Source organism: Mauremys mutica, chromosome 1, assembly GCF_020497125.1.
Source record: "Mauremys mutica isolate MM-2020 ecotype Southern chromosome 1, ASM2049712v1, whole genome shotgun sequence".
In the NCBI taxonomy this organism is placed as follows: Eukaryota; Metazoa; Chordata; order Testudines; family Geoemydidae; genus Mauremys; species Mauremys mutica.
The window spans coordinates 231,634,328-231,652,090 of NC_059072.1; the positions used below are offsets into that span (position 1 = coordinate 231,634,328).

General features: G+C 42.1%; 1 protein-coding gene across 3 annotated transcripts in view; it reads left to right on the top strand.

Annotated features, from left to right (window-relative positions):
* The window catches only part of ARHGAP6 (Rho GTPase activating protein 6), a 507,104-nt gene that overhangs the window by 478,398 nt on the left and 10,943 nt on the right, over positions 1–17,763 (top strand). For all 3 annotated transcript variants that reach the window (XM_044985802.1, XM_044985939.1, XM_044985866.1), the window contains exons 9-10: positions 1,531–1,710; positions 12,918–13,015. In XM_044985802.1, the coding sequence (XP_044841737.1) occupies positions 1,531–1,710; positions 12,918–13,015 (278 nt within the window). The remainder of the gene's footprint in view (positions 1–1,530; positions 1,711–12,917; positions 13,016–17,763) is intronic.

Here is a 17,763-nt window from a genome sequence, read left to right on the forward strand (position 1 = left end):
AGGCTTCCTGCTTCTGATGTACTTAAAAAACATTTTGTTATTACCTTTGGAGTTTTTGGCTAGCCGTTCTTCAAACTCCTCTTTGGCTTTTCTTATTACACTCTTGCATTTAAGTTGGCCGTGTTTGTGCTCCTTTCTATTTGCCTCACTAGGATTTGACTTCCACTTTTTAAAGGAAGTCTTTTTATCTCTCACTGCTTCTTTTACATGGTTGTTAAGCCATGGTGGCTCTTTTTTAGTTCTTTTACTGTTTTTCTTAATTTGGGGTATACATTGAAGTTGGGCCTCTATTATGGTGTCTTTAAAAAGGGCCCATGCAACTTGCAGGGATTTCACTTTAGTCACTGTACCTTTTAACTTTTGTCTAACTAACCCCCTCATTTTTGTATAATTCCCCCTTTTGAAATTAAATGCCACAGTGTTGGGCAGTTGTGTTCTTCCCACCACAAGGATGTTGAATGCTATTGTATTATGGTCACTATTTCCAAGCGGTCCTGCTATAGTTACCTCTTGGACCAGCTCCTGCGCTCCACTCAGGATTAAATCTAGAGTTGCCTCTCCCCTTGTGGGTTCCCGTACCAGCTGCTCCATGAAGCAGTCATTTAAAGTATCGAGAAATTTTATCTCTGCATTTCGTCCTGAAGTGAAAATGTTCCCAGTCAATATGGGGATAATTGAAATCCCCCACTATTATTGGGTTCTTAATTTTGATAGCCTCTCTAATTTCCCTTAGCATTTCATCATCACTATTACTGTCCTGGTCAGGTGGTCGATAATAGATCCCTAATGTTATATTTTTACTAGAGCATGAAATTTCTATCCATAGAGACTCTATGGAACATGTGGATTCACTTAAGATTTTTACTTCATTTGAATCTACACTTTCTTTCACATATAGTGCCACTCCTCCCCCTGCACGACCTGTTCTGTCCTTCCGATATATTTTGTACCCCGGAATGATTGTGTCCCATTGGTTGCTCTCAGTCCACCAGGTTTCTGTGATGCCTATTATATCTATATCCTCCTTTATCACAAGGCACTCTAGTTCACCCATCTTATTATTTAGACTTCTGGGATTTGTGTACAAGCACTTTAAAAACTTGTCCCTGTTTATTAGCCTGCCTTTTTCTGATGTGCCAGATCTACCAAATTCACGGTGGTGAAAATCGTATCACGGACTGTGAAAGCTGGTCTTACCTGTGAAATCTGGTCTCCGGCCATCTGGCTCTGAGAGCGGCTGCTGCTGCCTGGGCACCCAGCTCTGAAGGCAGCCACCAGCAGCAGCACAGAAGTAAGGGTAGCAGTACTGTCCCTCTCCTCCCCCACGGGATTAGCCTAAAGCGGTAGTACTTTGCTGGGGCTATGCGGTTAGATGTTAGGTCCTATTCTTCTACTTCTGGGCTTTGTGAGAGGAGAATGTTTTGGAAGCAATGAACTTCTTTAAGGTCAGAGAGAGAGAGAGAGAGTGTATCAACTAATGATCGACAGCCAGAGAAAACATGTCCCTAATTTATATTCTTTTTCTTCTAGGTTATTGGGAACAAAATGACATCACTGAATCTGGCCACGATATTTGGGCCTAACCTGTTGCACAAGCAGAAGTCTACAGACAAAGAATTCACAGTTCAGAGTTCAGCTCGAGCTGAGGAGAGTACTGCAATCATTGCTGTTGTACAAAAGATGATTGAAAACTATGAAACCCTTTTCATGGTAGGTGAATGTTCCTTAATATTACACCAACTGATTTTGCATTTGACTCGTCAAGTCAGGATATCCTAGATGGTGTTACCAAGAAGTTGAATTGAACTACGTTCAAATAAATTATGCAAACGTTATAGGAAGGAATGATTAGCATTGGTTGAATGCAATTGGTAAGCAGGCTACATCTTCTTACTTTAGGAAGCGAGCTTTGTAATGAGGGTTAAGCATTAAAAATGGGTAGATAAAAAGCTTCTTGCACATAAGGGCAAATGTATCCTGACTGATCAGGTTCTCTAAAGATTTAGGAAGGAACCTTGTTTAAGCTGCACAAAATATTTATATATCTAGAGAAAGATGCTAAATTAGTTCCTAGATGATTTTTTCTGCTTTTGTGGGATTGAATTATTTATTAAGTTGTGAGTTAAACAATGCAGCAGTGTAATACAATTAATGAAAATTCCTTTGTCTGAGCCAGGAGGGGAAAGAGAAACCTTTAGCCACTTCAAGGATTGGTGCCAGCCCCTAACCCCACATTGACTTGAGGAGAGACAGGTCTGAGGGGTGCTCTTAGTAGGGTGACTGTTTGGACAGAAGGGGTGCAGCATAAGCCTATTGGTTCTTAGGCATCCAAAGGGAGAAGTTATAAGTAAGGCTGTGGGTTTGTCATGGAAGTCACGGATCCCGTGACCTCCATGAATTCTGCAGTGGCTGGTGAGCCTGGCTCAGGGGCAGCTCAGGCAGTCTCGGGCCACCCCACCCCAGAGTTTGGCGGTGGGTGGGGGCAGGGTTGGGGCACGGGACAGGGTGAGGCGGGCTCTGGGCGGCACTTAACTGGGGAGCTCCCCGGAAGTGACAACATCCCCCTTTCTCAGCTGCTAGGTGGAGACGCTGCCTCCGACTGCAGGCATCACCCCTGCAGCTCCCATTGGCCGCGGTTCCCGGCCAATGGGAGCTGCGAAGCCAGCACTCGGGGTGGAGGCAGTGTGCAGAGCTGCCTGGCCATGCCTCCGCCTAGCAGCTAAGCAAGGGGGATGTTGCTGCTTCCGTGGAGCCCCCCAGGTAAGCACTGCCCAGAGCCTGTCTCACCCCGTCCTATGCCCCAACACCCTGCCCCCTCCCACACCCACTCTCTGCTGCGGGGGGAGAGGCACGGAACCAGGTAGGGAGCCTGCCGGCCTCCCCCTCCCCAGCACCAGTGGGGTTCCCAGGCTGAGCACCATGTCATCCCCCCCCCACCCACCCCCAGCACTCAGGCTGCTCTCCCCCAGCGCCCCCCCCCCCCAGTTTTAGTCAGGGGTATATAGTAAAAGTCATGGACAGGTCACAGGCTGTGAATTTTTGTTTACTGCCCGTGGTCTGTCCATGACTTTTACTAAAAATACCCATGACTAAAATGTAGCCTTAGTTATAAGCCCTTCTCTCTGCCCAAGGGCACCATTCTGGGCTGTAAAGAAAAGCTTGGATTACAAAGAAAGGATGACCTGCATTGGACAAGTTATTGCTGCATAGTTCCCAGATGTGTTACTTAATAAAGTTGTGGCCTAGTTAAATCACATTCCTGGCATCTTGTCTTTCTTCCTATGGTCTACAAAACTATCACTCAGTTTAGTATGATTTATGATCTTGGCTTCAGAGAGCCTCTGGGCTGGAATAACAGGCTAGTGCAGGTCTGAATTGTCAGTGGTATCCTTCCTTCATTTTAAGGAGACTAAATTCACACAAACGTCATGAAGAAAAAGAAAACTTTTTTAAGTCTTAGAAAGGTAAGAATAGTTGTGTGTTCTGTTTTGTTTTGTTTTCCATTATAACTAAGTAGCAGCATTCACTGCACTGCTGGTGATCAGTTCTCAAAACAGGAAGACAAAAGAAAGGGACCTGTAATGATAGAGCATAGATGGGAGCTGGAGAGAAGATAGGAAAATCTGTAATGTGGTAGCATAGGTTTGAGGAATGTAACACAATGTGGAACATACTGCAGGGCAGGACATAGCTGGGGAGAGAAGGGCATGAGAAAGTGAGAGTGAACACTGCTTGCCAGGTCCAATAACAGCATCAGATGAGCTGCTCTGTCTTTCTCATACTGTACTTCCTTCCATTACATCCTGTGCATTATTTTTTATTCTTGTTCCAGTGAAACATTCAGCCATTTGTTTTTCTTTTGCTTTTACAGTTCAGGAACATTTCTGGTATATTTTTCCTTCTAGGGAAAAAAATGATGGAGCTGTGCTCCTGTGAGAGCTGCTGCTTGCTTGGAGCAGTGCTGGCAATAATGATTTTGTTACAGCAAGTTTACATAAAACAAATGTTGAAGTATTATTATTTTTGTTTCGCTGAACGAACATTTTATGGAACAGCCACATTTCAGCACATTACCCTCTAGGCACACATTCAGATTTTTAATGTGGAAAGGGTGGGGTTTAGGGATTGACTAACCTACATGTGGACTCTTTTAATTGTGACAGTTTTATTCCTTTATCTCTTCAGTGCTAGCATTTTTATCTGAAGGTTAAACTCAGTGCAGGGAAAACAGAAATAATTTTATTTTGTTTTCTGGAGTAGCTTTTCCGCTTTTGGAGTGAGATTAAAGTCTGTGCATCTGAATGCCAGACTAGATGGATAGCTGGATGCAGGGGGAAACTATACCTACCCAAATGTTCTTTATATGACTAAAGTATATTGGTTTGAAACATTCTGAAATGTACAGCACACAAGCATCTCTGGAGATTTTGCTCTTCCCAGGGTTTAACATACAGAGTGGTTTGTTCTTTTCTTGTGCCGGTTTTCAGGAATGAAACTACGTTCCATGTCAGTAGTTGTTTTTAAGTATAGTAGTGTCAAACGTCTTGTATTTATTGTTTCATAGGAGGACCGTGGGTCTATATTGATTTTGTTAATGTCACTATTGGGGTTCAATTAAATGTTTTTTTGTTCTCTGTGAAATTAGCACACTGCAACCTTTGCAAAGTTGCTGGGAACAGACCTGTAAATGTATTTGTAGCAGAACTCTGATGATTCCCAATCAGGCAGCAGCAAATTGTTAGCCAAACCCCAGGGAGTGGGGGAATGCCAGGACTGCTGTTTATAGTTATTGTTTGACATTTGTACTACTTTCAAATTGAGAAACAGCTGGACTAGAGCATGCAGCCACAGTATATAACATACAGAGCATTACTGCCAGGGTGATTTTTTTGGTTTGGTTTGTTTTTTTTAACACTATGACTGGCTTCAGCATTGAGAGTGGAGCAAGGTTAGTGAAATAAAATCTAATAGAAACAATGTGATATTTGGCCCAGACCACAGACTTCAGAATGGTTTTGAGTTATTTCTGGGTCAAAAAGATCTGTTTGTCAGAAGGAACCCAGATAATTATGAACTGCTTAGATTTCTAAAATAGATTCCAGCAATTCAGATTAATACCAGCAATCTAAAGTGAATTTACTATAATAGAGATATTCCTACCACCATTCCAGGCTCAATTGTGCATTTATTTTGGTTCCCAACTTCCCTTTGATTACAGTGGTATTTAGAGGTGCAGTTATTATATAGGATAGGGTCCTATAAAAAGATAGCTCCCTAACTAAGGCCCCCGTCATGCAACTGGATCCCAGTAGGTGGACTCATATACCCACATCATGTCCCATTGACTCCATTGGAGTTCTGCATGGGTGCAGGAGTCCAGACTGCCAAGTGTCATGCATTTAGCACCCCCAATACACATTCCTGCATCTCAGGTGAATTCTGACATACCTAGCTCAGCTGCAGCGAGGCAGCAGGCATTTGCCTGCAGTTCCCAGTTTTCATTGATAGCGGCCACTATGGCACTCACTGAGCAGGCAGCCAGCCACCATTTCTCCATGGCAGTGGTTTTCAAACTTTTTTTCTGGGGACCCAGTTGAAGAAAATTGTTGATGCCCATGACCCAACGGAGCTGGGGATAAGGGGTTTGGGGTGCGGGAGGGGCTCAGGGCTGGGGTGCAGAGGTGAGGGCAGCGGGGTGGGGCTGGGAATGAAGGGTTCAGGGTGTGGCAGGGGGCTCTGGGCTGGGGCAGGGGGTTGGGGTGTAGGAGCAGGTCAGGGCTCTGGGCTGGGGGTGCAGGCTTGGGGTGGGGCCAGGGATGAGCGGTTTGGGGTGCAGGAAGGGGTTCCAGATGTGGGGAGGGCTCAGGGCTGGGGCAGGGGGTTGGGGCGCAGACTTACCTCCAGCGGCTCCTGGTCAGCGGCGCAGCCGGGGTGCAGAGGCAGGCTTCCCGCCTGTCCTGGCACTGCGGACTGCGCTTCGCCCCAGAAGCGGCAGCAGCAGGTCCAACTCTTAGGCAGAGGCACACAAGCAGATTTGTGCGACTCTTGCCCACAGGCACTGCCCCACCCCCACTCCCGTTCCCACTGGCCGGTTCCCACGGTTGAAAAACACTGCTCCATGGTCCTCCTGCTAGATCTAAATCAGGAATGAGCAGCTGGGAGACAGCACAAGATGAGACCTCATAACAGCTCCAGGGTTCCTCAGCTACACCATTCCTAGCTAACTGTAGAGCCCCTACCACCATGTATCTTGTATTCTGACAGTCCTCTGCCCTCCTGGAACCCTAGCACCCACCTACCTCCCAGCAGCCACCAGCATTATCAACAGCCCCAGCAACCTCACAGCTTCCGTTTCTGCGCATTCCCACCACCACTGCCAAGTTTTGTGCAGCTCCATGACCTACCCTCAGCAGGTTGTATGCAAATCATTCACTCATATGCAAATGAATTACATTTGCATAAAATGTTATACATGAAGAAAAACAAAACTTGGGTGTTATGAGAAGTCCACCAGCCTAAATCCAGTTGCAGGATCAAGGCTTAAGTTGCTTCATTCACCTTTTTTTAAATTCTACATACATTATGTAGCTGGCTGTTTTCATTTTATAGATTTTTCTTCCCATAAATCTATTAGGGTTTTCAGGGAATTGTTTAGTTTTATATTTGTAAGGAAAAATGTTGACACTTCAAACTTTTTTTTATTTTGGCCAAAGTCGTGTTTACTGAATATTTTTATGATTAGCAACTTGATGTTACTTACTCAATGTAGTATGCAGGAGGAAGCAAACACTGGTTTCCCCTAAAATTTTCTTTAGAATCAAATCTATTGTTCACAAAGGCCACATAAATTGAGAGGTCACAAGGCTAGGTTATGGCAGTAGGATTCCAAAAGGACACTCCAGTAGAAAAAGATTGATTATTTAAGGACTGATAAACACCCAAAATGTAAGCAAAAGAGAAAATTGTGCATGGACATGCACAATTATTATAAAGATTTTATATCTATTTTAATTAATGAGCATTTATTTATCTCCAATTACCGCTATTTCCTTTGTTGTTCAAGCTTGTGCCCATTCTGTGCCTTGAGTGCATTTATAAATATTAAAGTTTTATGACAATTACTACATAGTCCAAAGAAATACAAATGATGTCTCTCCAAATACTTCCCCAAACACCCCCTCATCCCCAAGGAATCTATTAGGAATTCTATTCGTATTTCCCAGTAAATGCCTGGGAGAACAAATGAACTGTGCAACTTGACCTGAACATCATTTGATTGTTAACTCTGACAAACTGAGGCCAGAAACAGACTGCATAGTTTACTGAGGGTATGTTTACATTGCAATTAGACACCCACAGCCAGCCCATGACAGCTGACTTGGGCTTACAGGGCTCGGGCTAAGAGACTGTTTAACAGTGGTGTAGATGGTCGGGCTTGCGATGGAACCTGAGCTCTGGGACACCCCAACCCCCTGCCGGGTCCTAGAGCCAAGTCTCCAGCCTGAGCCTGAACATCTAAACCACAAGTAAACAGCCCTTTAGCCCGAGCTCCGCAAGCCCAAGTCCACTAGCACAGGCCAGCTGCCCGTCTTTCATTGTAGCCATCCCCTGAGACTGTTCTGCTTCCAGATCCACCCATCACGAACAAACCAGACATGGTTAGTTCAGGTTCCTCAGGTGATTTCTCTGTTACAGCATTGCATGGGGAGCAATGAATTATCTGATGTAATTTGGACCCAACACATTTAAAGTTTGGTAGATAAAACTTCAGTATGTAAATTGCACCTGGAAAACACACTGGCAGCCAGTGCAGATCCTTGAGTACTAGTGCAACATGCTCCCAGTGAGCGAACCCTTGCTACTTCCTCAAGACAAGTTGCCATATTCTGCAGCAGTTGAAGTTGCCAAGTGGTTTTAAGGTTGAGCTCCATGTAGAGTCTTCTTTCTTCTTCCTCTTATTCACTCCCAGTGGAGCATAAGGCGTCAACCATTCTCCTCCATTCATTTCGTTCTTGAGCGAGGCAGCAAATTTCATCCCACTTCATTCCCATGCCTTTCATTTCCTCTTCAATGGTCCTTCACCACGTCCCCAATGGTCTACCTCTCCTCCTCCTTCCTTGTGGTGTCCATCGTAGGGCAATATGAGGGTGTCTATCAGCACCCATTCTCAACACATGCCCCAACCATCTCCATCTTCGTTGTTTGGCTTCATCCACTATGTTGTTAATGCCCGTTAATCGGCTCACTTCAACATTGGTGATACGCTGCGGCCAGTGTATGTTAAGAATTTGCCTAAGACACCTTCCTTCAAATCCCCGAAGCCGACTTTCTATCTTCTTGTTGGTCCTCCATGTTTCCGCCGCATAAAGCAACACAGAGCAGACGTTCGACCTGTAGATCTCTACCTTGGTTTTCATTTGCAAGATGGCCAACCTCCAAATGTTCTGAAGTCTATAGAATGCAGTTGCTGCAAGACCGATTCTGGTAGATATCTCCTTCTGAATATTACCATCAGCCGATATGTAACTACCAAGATATTTAAAATCGTTCACCTCCTCCAATTCTACGTCACATACTACTGTCGTCGTCGAGCTGGCTGTTTTTACTTTCATTGTTTTGCTCTTACCGGCGTGGATATTAAGTCCCACGCACCTTGCTGCTCTACCTACTCTATCAGTTTTCTCTTGGAGGTCCATCTGAGAGCTTGAAATCAGGGCGATGTCATCCGCAAAGTCACAATCTTCAATATGACCAGAGGGTCCCCATGCGATCCCTCTTGGCCTATCTTCGGTGGCTTTCCGCATCACCCAGTCTATAACCACAAGAAATAGGATGGGCGAAATAACACATCCTTGTCTAACTCCCGTTCTCACATGGAACCACTCACTCCGCTGTCCTTCATGGCGAACACAACACTTATTATCGGCATACATATCTTTGAGGATGTTAATAACTTTCGGAGGGAATCCATATGTTTTTAGGATATTCCAGAGAGATGGATGGTGGACGCTATCAAATGCCTTCTCGAAATCAAGGTAGTTAATGAACAGTGGCGAGTTCCATTCAAGGGATTGTTCCATTATCATACGTAATACAAATATCTGATCAACGCATCCTCTCCCACTCCTAAATCCTGTTTGTTCTTCCCTCAGGACCTCTTCTACTGCTTGTCTTATTCTCTGTAACAGGACTCTGCAGAAAACCTTCCCGAGCACTGATAACAGGTTTATACCTCTCCAATTATCACACAAAGACAAATCCATGTAGAGTGCATTGCAATAATTCAGTTGGGAGGTGATAGGTCATGTGTCTCTATGGCGAGATCCAAGTCCAAAAGAAGATGGCACAGCCTCTTAACTATCCTTAAAGAGTAAAAAGCCTTTAGGAAAGATGTGGATAAAGTGGAAAGAGTCCAGAGGAGAGCAACAAAAGTAATAAAAGGTTTAGAAACCTTGACCTTTGAGGAAAGGTTAAAAATACTGAGCATGCTTAGTTTTGAGAAAAGAAGACTTCAAGTATGTTAAGAGCTGTTATAAAGAGGCAGTGATCAGTTGTTCCCCAGGCTCACTGAAGGTAGTACAGGAAGTAATGGGCTTCAGCAAGGGAGATTTACATTAGATATTAGGAAAATCTTTCTAACTGGAAGGGTAGTTAAACTCTGGAATTGGCTTCCAAGAGAGGTTATGGAATTCCTGTCATTGGAGATTTAAGAAAAGTTTGGACAAACACCTCTGAGAGGTGGTCTAAGTTTACTTGGTCTTGCCTCGGTGCAGGGGCAGTATAAGGTTCCTTCCAGCACTACATTTCTATGATTCTGTAAACTCAGTCTTGACCAGATAGACTGTCACCCATCTTACCATCATCCAAGCCACAGTCTTAGTTATGTGCTGTGTAAGATGGTCAACAACTGCCCTGGCTAGGTTTGATGAAACGGAGAGAGAGTCGGCTATTATTCACAAACATGAGACAGAAATATTCAGATCCTCACCCTATCTGCCCCTGCAAATGCTGAACAGAAGGGAGGGAGAGAAGAGAATCGTATGGCACTGCATGTGGGACGACCTTGTGGGTAGATAAGCAGCCAGATGATATTATCCTGTGTATCATTTCAACAAGAGCCATTCCAAAACAAGGCCTAGCTTTCTCTGCTAACAACTCTGGCTGTTCCAGCAGCGCTTCATGGTCAGCTGTATTAAAGGCACCCAAAAGATACTGTATAACAAAATGTATGCTTAAAGTCTGGCTCTTGGACTGAGATTTTCAAAGGACCTAAGGCATAACATAAGAACGGCCGTACCGGGTCAGACCAAAGGTCCATCTAGCCTAGTATCTGTCTACCGACAGTGGCCAATGCCAGGTGCCCCAGAGGGAGTGAACCTAACAGGCAATGATCAAGTGATCTCTATCCTGCCATCCATCTCCATCCTCTGACGAACAGAGGCTAGGGACACCATTCTTTACGCATCCTGGCTAATAGCCATTTATGGACTTAACCATCATGAATTTATCCAGTTCTCTTTTAAGCAGAGTTAGGTGCACAGTTCCCAAGGCCTAGGCACCACTTAAGTCCCACTTTTGCCCTGTGGCACTTGTGCCCCTGAGTGAAAGTTGGACACCTAACTTCTTTAGGCCCCTTTGATAATCCAGATTTAGGCTCCTAAATAAATGGCCTGATTTTCAAAAGTACTTAGCACTGAGCAGCTCCCATTGAAATTAAGTAATTGGATAACTGAACAGAATCGGGCCCACTGGACGCCAGCCTACCCAAGAAGCAAGCTGGTTTTCAACTTCAAAGAATGTGCTGCAACCAGGTCCTGGTCCTCACTACAAACATTGAGGCAGGATTCCAACGAAACTCAAGACTGGTACGGCCTTCATCGATCAGTCAGCAGCATTTGACAGAGCCTAGAAGGAAGGTCTGCTACTGAAACTGGCCAAAGTGATCCCCTGCATGCAGATTCACAGGCTGCTGAACTGCATGCTTAGCAACTGAAGGATGTGCATATACCTCATAGGTTAATTAGGCTAGCACCAGGCTCTGTACATGCTCCGACACTCTTCAGTGTATACACAAGCAATATGCCTGAAACAATAGTGCAGAAGTTTGTATATGCTGATGATTTGCACTCGCAACTCAGCCCCATATCTGTAAAGAACTTGAAGTGACCCTTACATCTGACATTAAGATCATGGAGAAGTACTTCCAAAAGTGGCAGCTGAGACCAAATTCAGGCAAATCAGTAGTCTCTGCTTTCCACCTAGACAATAGAATTGCACAAAACACTCTGTTTTGTTGTGAAACTGTGTGTTATGACCCAAAGCCAATCTATCTCAGTATCATTCTTGACCACACACTGACCTTTCATGACCACCTCAGAAAATAGCCTCTAAAGTGAAGACTCGCATCAACATTATTCAGAAGTTAGCGGGAACAAGTTGGGGATCAACTGCCCCAGTGCTATGAACATTGGTCTTGGCCTTTCTTTACTCAGTTACAGAGTACTGTGCATCGGTGTGGGCAAGAAGCTGCCATACCCAACTTGTGGGTAAGCAGCTGAATCAGACCATGATAATCATCATGAGAACTTTAAAATCAGCACCTCTACTGTGGCTATCTCTATTAGCAAACATCAAATCTCCAGCTATCCATTGAGCTATAAGCCATAGCATGAGAACTTAAACGTGCCAAAGATTACCCAGTACTTCCCATTCAGGCAGTTATGGATAACATACTCTAACAATGCCTGAAATTGAAAAAAACACTATGGACCATGTGACCACCTCATGTCTCTGGATCTGGCCAGGGAATGGCAAAGTGTGTGCACATCATCTACCATTCTAAACAAGTACATTACAGACACCCCCGGGGTTATGCAAACCCGACTTATGCAAATCCTCACTTATGGAAGAAGTTCCGTAAGCTAGAAATAGGAGGGTTTTTTTGTTTTGTTCTTTTGCGTAATGGTCGGGTATATGTTTCCGACTTACGCAAAATTCAAGTTACGCAAGGCGTTCCAGAACGGAACACTTGCGTAAGTCAGGGAGCATCTGTACTACTGACCCAACAAGCTGCCCTCCCGGTTTTGACCTGCCATGCAGAATTTGGACCACACTGAACTGCATCCAAACAAACCATAGAAGATGCAGCCACTTGATGCTGAAGTGGAAAATCAAAGACTCCCCTTCGTGTGACTACGGTGAGAATGTCCAAACCATTGAACACATCATAATGCAGTGTCGCAAATATGGATTCAAAGGTGAATTGGATGATATCCACAATGTCACAGAGGAGGCCTTGAAATGACTGTAGATGCCATGCATGCATGCGCGCGAGAGAGAAAGCAAGTGCAAGCCTGGACAAGTGTGGAGATACAACAACCATGTTCTCATTTCTAAACAAAGGGGGATTGGGAAATATATAAGAAAAACACCCTAGAATACTCTGTCCTTCCAGTGTAGAATTTCACATTTAGTTTTCCGGGTTCTAAAAGAAAAGAAATCCAGTTATTTGTTTGGGGATTTTATAAGCTCCACTGGCTTTTTCAGTGGAAATGTGAGTTCTTTAAACCAGAGCTTTGGAGCTGTACTACCACAAGTAGTTCTTTTGAAATCCATATGTGTTGTCCAGACCTGTACTGGAAACCAATGGGATACTTGATAGTGGTCACTTAACACTGACATACAAGATGGTTTTTAGTCCTATATACATCTGGCTGTTATATATATTTTTCTCTTATGTATGAGTATATGTATGCATAGTTATTATATCAACTTATATATACACAGTATTTTATATAATTGTGCACAATTTATTTTCATGCACAAGTCTCATGTTTTAAAATGGGCATAATAAAAAATTTAAATACACTGTAGGATATTCTTCTGCAACTAACTTCTTAATGTTGTTTTCATTGTAGGTTCCCCCTGACCTACAGAATGAAGTGCTAATTAGTTTGTTAGAGACTGACCCAGATGTTGTGGACTATTTGCTGAGAAGGAAAGCTTCCCAGTCATCGTGAGTAATGTTTTTTTTTCGTGATCTCTGTTCCTGCTGGGAATTTTCATTTTCCATTGGAAGTGTTCAAAAGATTCTAGTTTTCCTCAGTTCTTGTGTATTCTCTGAAGGAGTCAGAGAGTGCTCCCTATGACATTGACTCTGCCAAAGAAATTACGCCTCTTCAACATTGTTTTCTAAAGACAAAACTTTACTGTTTCTAAGAAAGGTTTGTGTACTGCTGCAGAGAACATACCATTAGTGTACATAAATATATTCAGTGCACTATAGCCTAGTAACCCACTGGTACATGTCTTGTGTTTGTTGTGGTCTTGTGCTTTTGGTAACAGAACACATATATTACACTATCATTGACATGTACCCCGCAGTGCCTTAACAGAATCATGGCTAGCAGTTTGACCAGTCTGTTGCCCTCTTCCTATCATACACATTCATAAGCTTCCAAAGTAGACATGACATTGCTAACACTCTGATTGCTATAATAGAAAGTGTATTGACAATGGATGGACAGATCTAGCGATGTGTTCAATGAAAGGCATGAAGGGGAAGAAAAAAAAAAAACCCTGCCAGTCACCAGAGCAAATATGGTACACAAAATATTCATATTCTTCTCTGTTAAATACATGATCTATTCCTGCCTATACCCATGTGCCTTGATGCTATAACTTTATATATTTGGAATAGTGAGACTGCCAGCTTTCTAATAGGATTCCTTCTAGCCCTAGTAGGTCCCAGGATGTCAGACCTTAAAATCATAACATTGTTATTTATGGTAAAGCTATTTAAGATAATTTTTAGGAGTTTCCTAGATTGAAAACTATTTGGGACAGGATGGACTGTATCTTGTGGATGTGGAAAGTGCCTAGCACATTGTGGTTGCTTCCAGAATAAATAGTAAGTTTCTAAAATCCACCAGCAATGATTTTTCTGTGGTGTCGTACGGTCACATCATTTCAAATGTATGCCAATGTATGCCTTTATGTTAGACCTCACCCTCTATGGTATATAGCAGAGATCGGCAACCTTTCAGAAGTGGTGTGCCGAAACTTCATTTATTCACTCTAATTTAAGGTTTTGCGTGCCAGTAATACATTTTAACATTTTTAGAAGTTCTCTTTCTATAAGTCTATAATATGTAACTAAACTATTGTTGTATGTAAAGTAAAAAAGGCTTTAAAAATGTTTAAGAAGCTTCATTTAAACTTAAATTAAAATGCAGAGCCCCCCAGACTGGTGGCCAGGACCCGAACAGTGTGAGTGCCACTGTAAGTCAGCTTGCGTGCCGCCTTCGGCACCTGTGCCATAGGTTGCCTACCCCTGGTATATAGAGATGTATGATTGTGTTCACGTATGGATACATGTTCTGATTTATCATAGACTTAAGTTACAAACGTTGTGCATGTGAAGGTTTATTCTTAAACCCTTCACTGTATACTCTAAAAGTTTATTGATCTTTCCTTGCACATCCTTATTTTTTAGCCAACATGCACACATGCAGGGGACAGTGGATATCTTGTGCAAATCACAAGTTCCTCCTCCCACCCCTCAAGGAAAGGTTTTCAGTGACATTAGGAGATAATAGGTGCAGTACTACCTGTTTGTTGTACTTTAAAAAATAGAATATTAAAATGTCCCTGAGAATAGAAATGTTTTGTCATTTTTCTTTTACCTGGCTACCAACTGATTTATGAGACTCACTTTTCTTTGCTATTTATGTTGATGCAAGTATGTTTTCAGCAGTGATTGGAAACTTTTGGGTAAGAATTTGGCTAAGAGATCAGAAGGAATATTGGCTCACTGTTAATGCAAGGGATGTGCTGTTTTTAAGGGATGGGTATGTTGCAGAAAATAATTTCCATTTAAAGACGTGGGAGCATTTTTTTGGCCACATATATCTTGGTTACTTTTCCTGTGAGAAGAGGGAGGCAGTAGAGAACAAGGGAGATGTCTACATAGATTTAATCAAAATGAGCCTCCAAAATCTAACCACATTCCTTAATGGATTTTGCTGACCGTGTACTTGAGTATAGATTTCAGTTTGGACCCATGGGATGGAAAACTTTACATATTCCTCAATAATTCAGTAGACAAGCTCCATCCTCAAAGAAATTAATTGTTCTCACACACTATGCTATGAAACCAACTTCAATATTTTATTCTCATGCAAATTATCCTGAGGCTACTACAACTGGTGCGTGCACTCGACCAGCCTTCCACATCTATGTTTTTAATGCCATTGAAAAATTTCTTGACTCTGTTTTAGCCATAACATAGCTCCTCCTCGAAGGCAGACAAAACAGAGTTTCCTCATTTTCCACTTCTCTTAAGAGTTGAGAATCTTGTATGAAACATCAGGGAAAGGTAATAGGGTTGGGCATTAAGAAGTGCTAATTACTATTAACATTGTACTAATTACCACATCGGATGTTGTGAATAATTTTCCTGACATTTTTGTACTTTGCAGTAATGACAATGAATCTTCGGGGTCTCCAGCTGCAAAGTGAACCAAATCTAAATTACCTCTAAATAAAAATAGTTCCTTAAGACCATCTATGGTTTACCATGTTTAAGTAGTCATCATAGAGTAAAAATATTTGAAAACGATACATATTTTGTTTGAAGTTCTCTTTAGATAATGGTTTTTAATAGGGCTATCAATTAATCACAGTTAACTTACGCAATTAATTCAAAAAAATTAATCACGATTGAAAAAATTAATTGCGTGAATCACAGTTTTAATCGCATTGTTAAACAATAGAATACCAATTGAAACTTATTACATATTTTTGGATGTTTTTCTACATTTTCAAATATATTGATGTCAATTACAACATAGAATACAAAGTGTAGACTGCTCACTCTATATTATAAACAAAAGAAACAGTATTTTTCAGTTCACCTCATACAAGTACTGTAGTGCAATCTTTTTATCATGAAAGTGCAACTTACAAATGTAGATTTTTTTTTGTTACATAACTGCACTCAAAAACAAAACAATGCACAACTTTAGAGCTTACAAGTTCACCCAGTCCTACTTCTCGTTCAGCCAATTGCTAAGACAAACAAGTTTGTTTACATTTACGGAAGAGAATGCTACCCACTTAATTTTACAATGTCACCAGAAAGTGAGAATAGGCATTTGCATAGCACTTTTGTAGCTGGCATTGCAAGATATTTACATGCCAGATATGCTAAACATTCGTATGCCCCTTCATGCTTCGGCCACCATTCTGATGACACTTGTTAAAAAAAAAAGTGTTAATTAAATTTGTGACTGAACTCCTTGGGGGAGAATTGTATGTCTCCGGCTCTATTTTACCTGCATTCTGCCAGATATTTCATGTTATAGTAGTCTCGGATGATGACTCAGCACATGTTGTTCATTTTAAGAACACTTTCACTGCAGATTTGACAAAAAGCAAAGAAGGTACCAATGTGAGATTTCTAAAGATAGCTCTAGCACTCGAACCAAGCTTTAAGAATCTGAAGTGCCTTCCAGAATCTGAGAGGGATGAGGTGTGGCGCATACTTTCAGAAGTCTTAAAAGAGCAACACTCCGATGCGGAAACTACAGAACCCGAACCACCAAAAGAAAAAAATCATCCTTCTGCTGGGGGCATCTGACTCAGATGATGAAAATGAACAGGCGTCGGTCTGCACTGCTTTGGATTGTAATCGAGCAGAACCCGTCAACATGGACACATGTCCTCTGGAATGGTGATTGAAGCATGAAGTGACATATGAATCTTTAGCGCATCTGACATGTATATATCTTGCGACGCCGGCTACAACAGTGCCATGAGAATACCTGTTCTCACTTTCAGATGACATTATGAACAAGAAGTGGGCAGCATTATCTCCTGCAAATGTAAACAAAGTTGTTTGTCTGAGCGATTGGCTGAACAAGAAATAGGACTGAGCAGAATTGTAGGCACTAAAATTTTACCTTTTTCTATTTTTGAATGCAGTTATTTTTTGTACATTTGTAAGTTCAACTTTCATGATAAAGAAATTGCACTACAGTACCTGTATTAGGTGAACTGAAAAGTAGTATTCCTTTTGTTTTTTACAGTGCAATATTTGTAATACAAATAAATGTAAAGTGAGCACTGTACTAATCTGTGACATAGAGGTGAAAGGTTGCATGTTAAGTAATACAATCCCTCTCCAACTGGAATTGGAATATAGATTTCCCTATAATACTTAGAGATTGTAGTCTCTATTTTATTCTATATACGTTTTTATACTGCACTCATCACTGTAATATCTGAGTGCCTTGAAGTAGTGCATTAAGCCGTATTACTACACATCGTCACCTGATGTATGTTCTGTCATCCTCTCCCCAAAGAAAGAGGCATGTGCAATGGAGTGTCTTGTTTTCATAGTGTGTATCTTTCTATCTGTTGCTATGTGTTTATATTAGAAAAGACAAGGTCAAAGAACTGTGCCTTGCATTTGCAGTAGAAAATGGTGAGGTTTGTGATGATTCTTAGTTCTTGGGGGAGTTCATTCCAGTCTCAGATGCTGCTACACCATTGCACTATATAAGAGTTGCTTCTTGCAAGAGAGAATGATTATTACTCTTTTTTGGAAGCCTTAAAATATTGAGAGAGAGAGAGAGAGAGACAGACTTCTTGCTCAGACCAGCATGCTGTCTAGATTTTTATGTTTTTATGGCCCTTGATTCCAGTGGGAAGATGGGAATGGATCCTGAGTAGAATGATTCATTAGTAGTAGTAGTAGTAGTA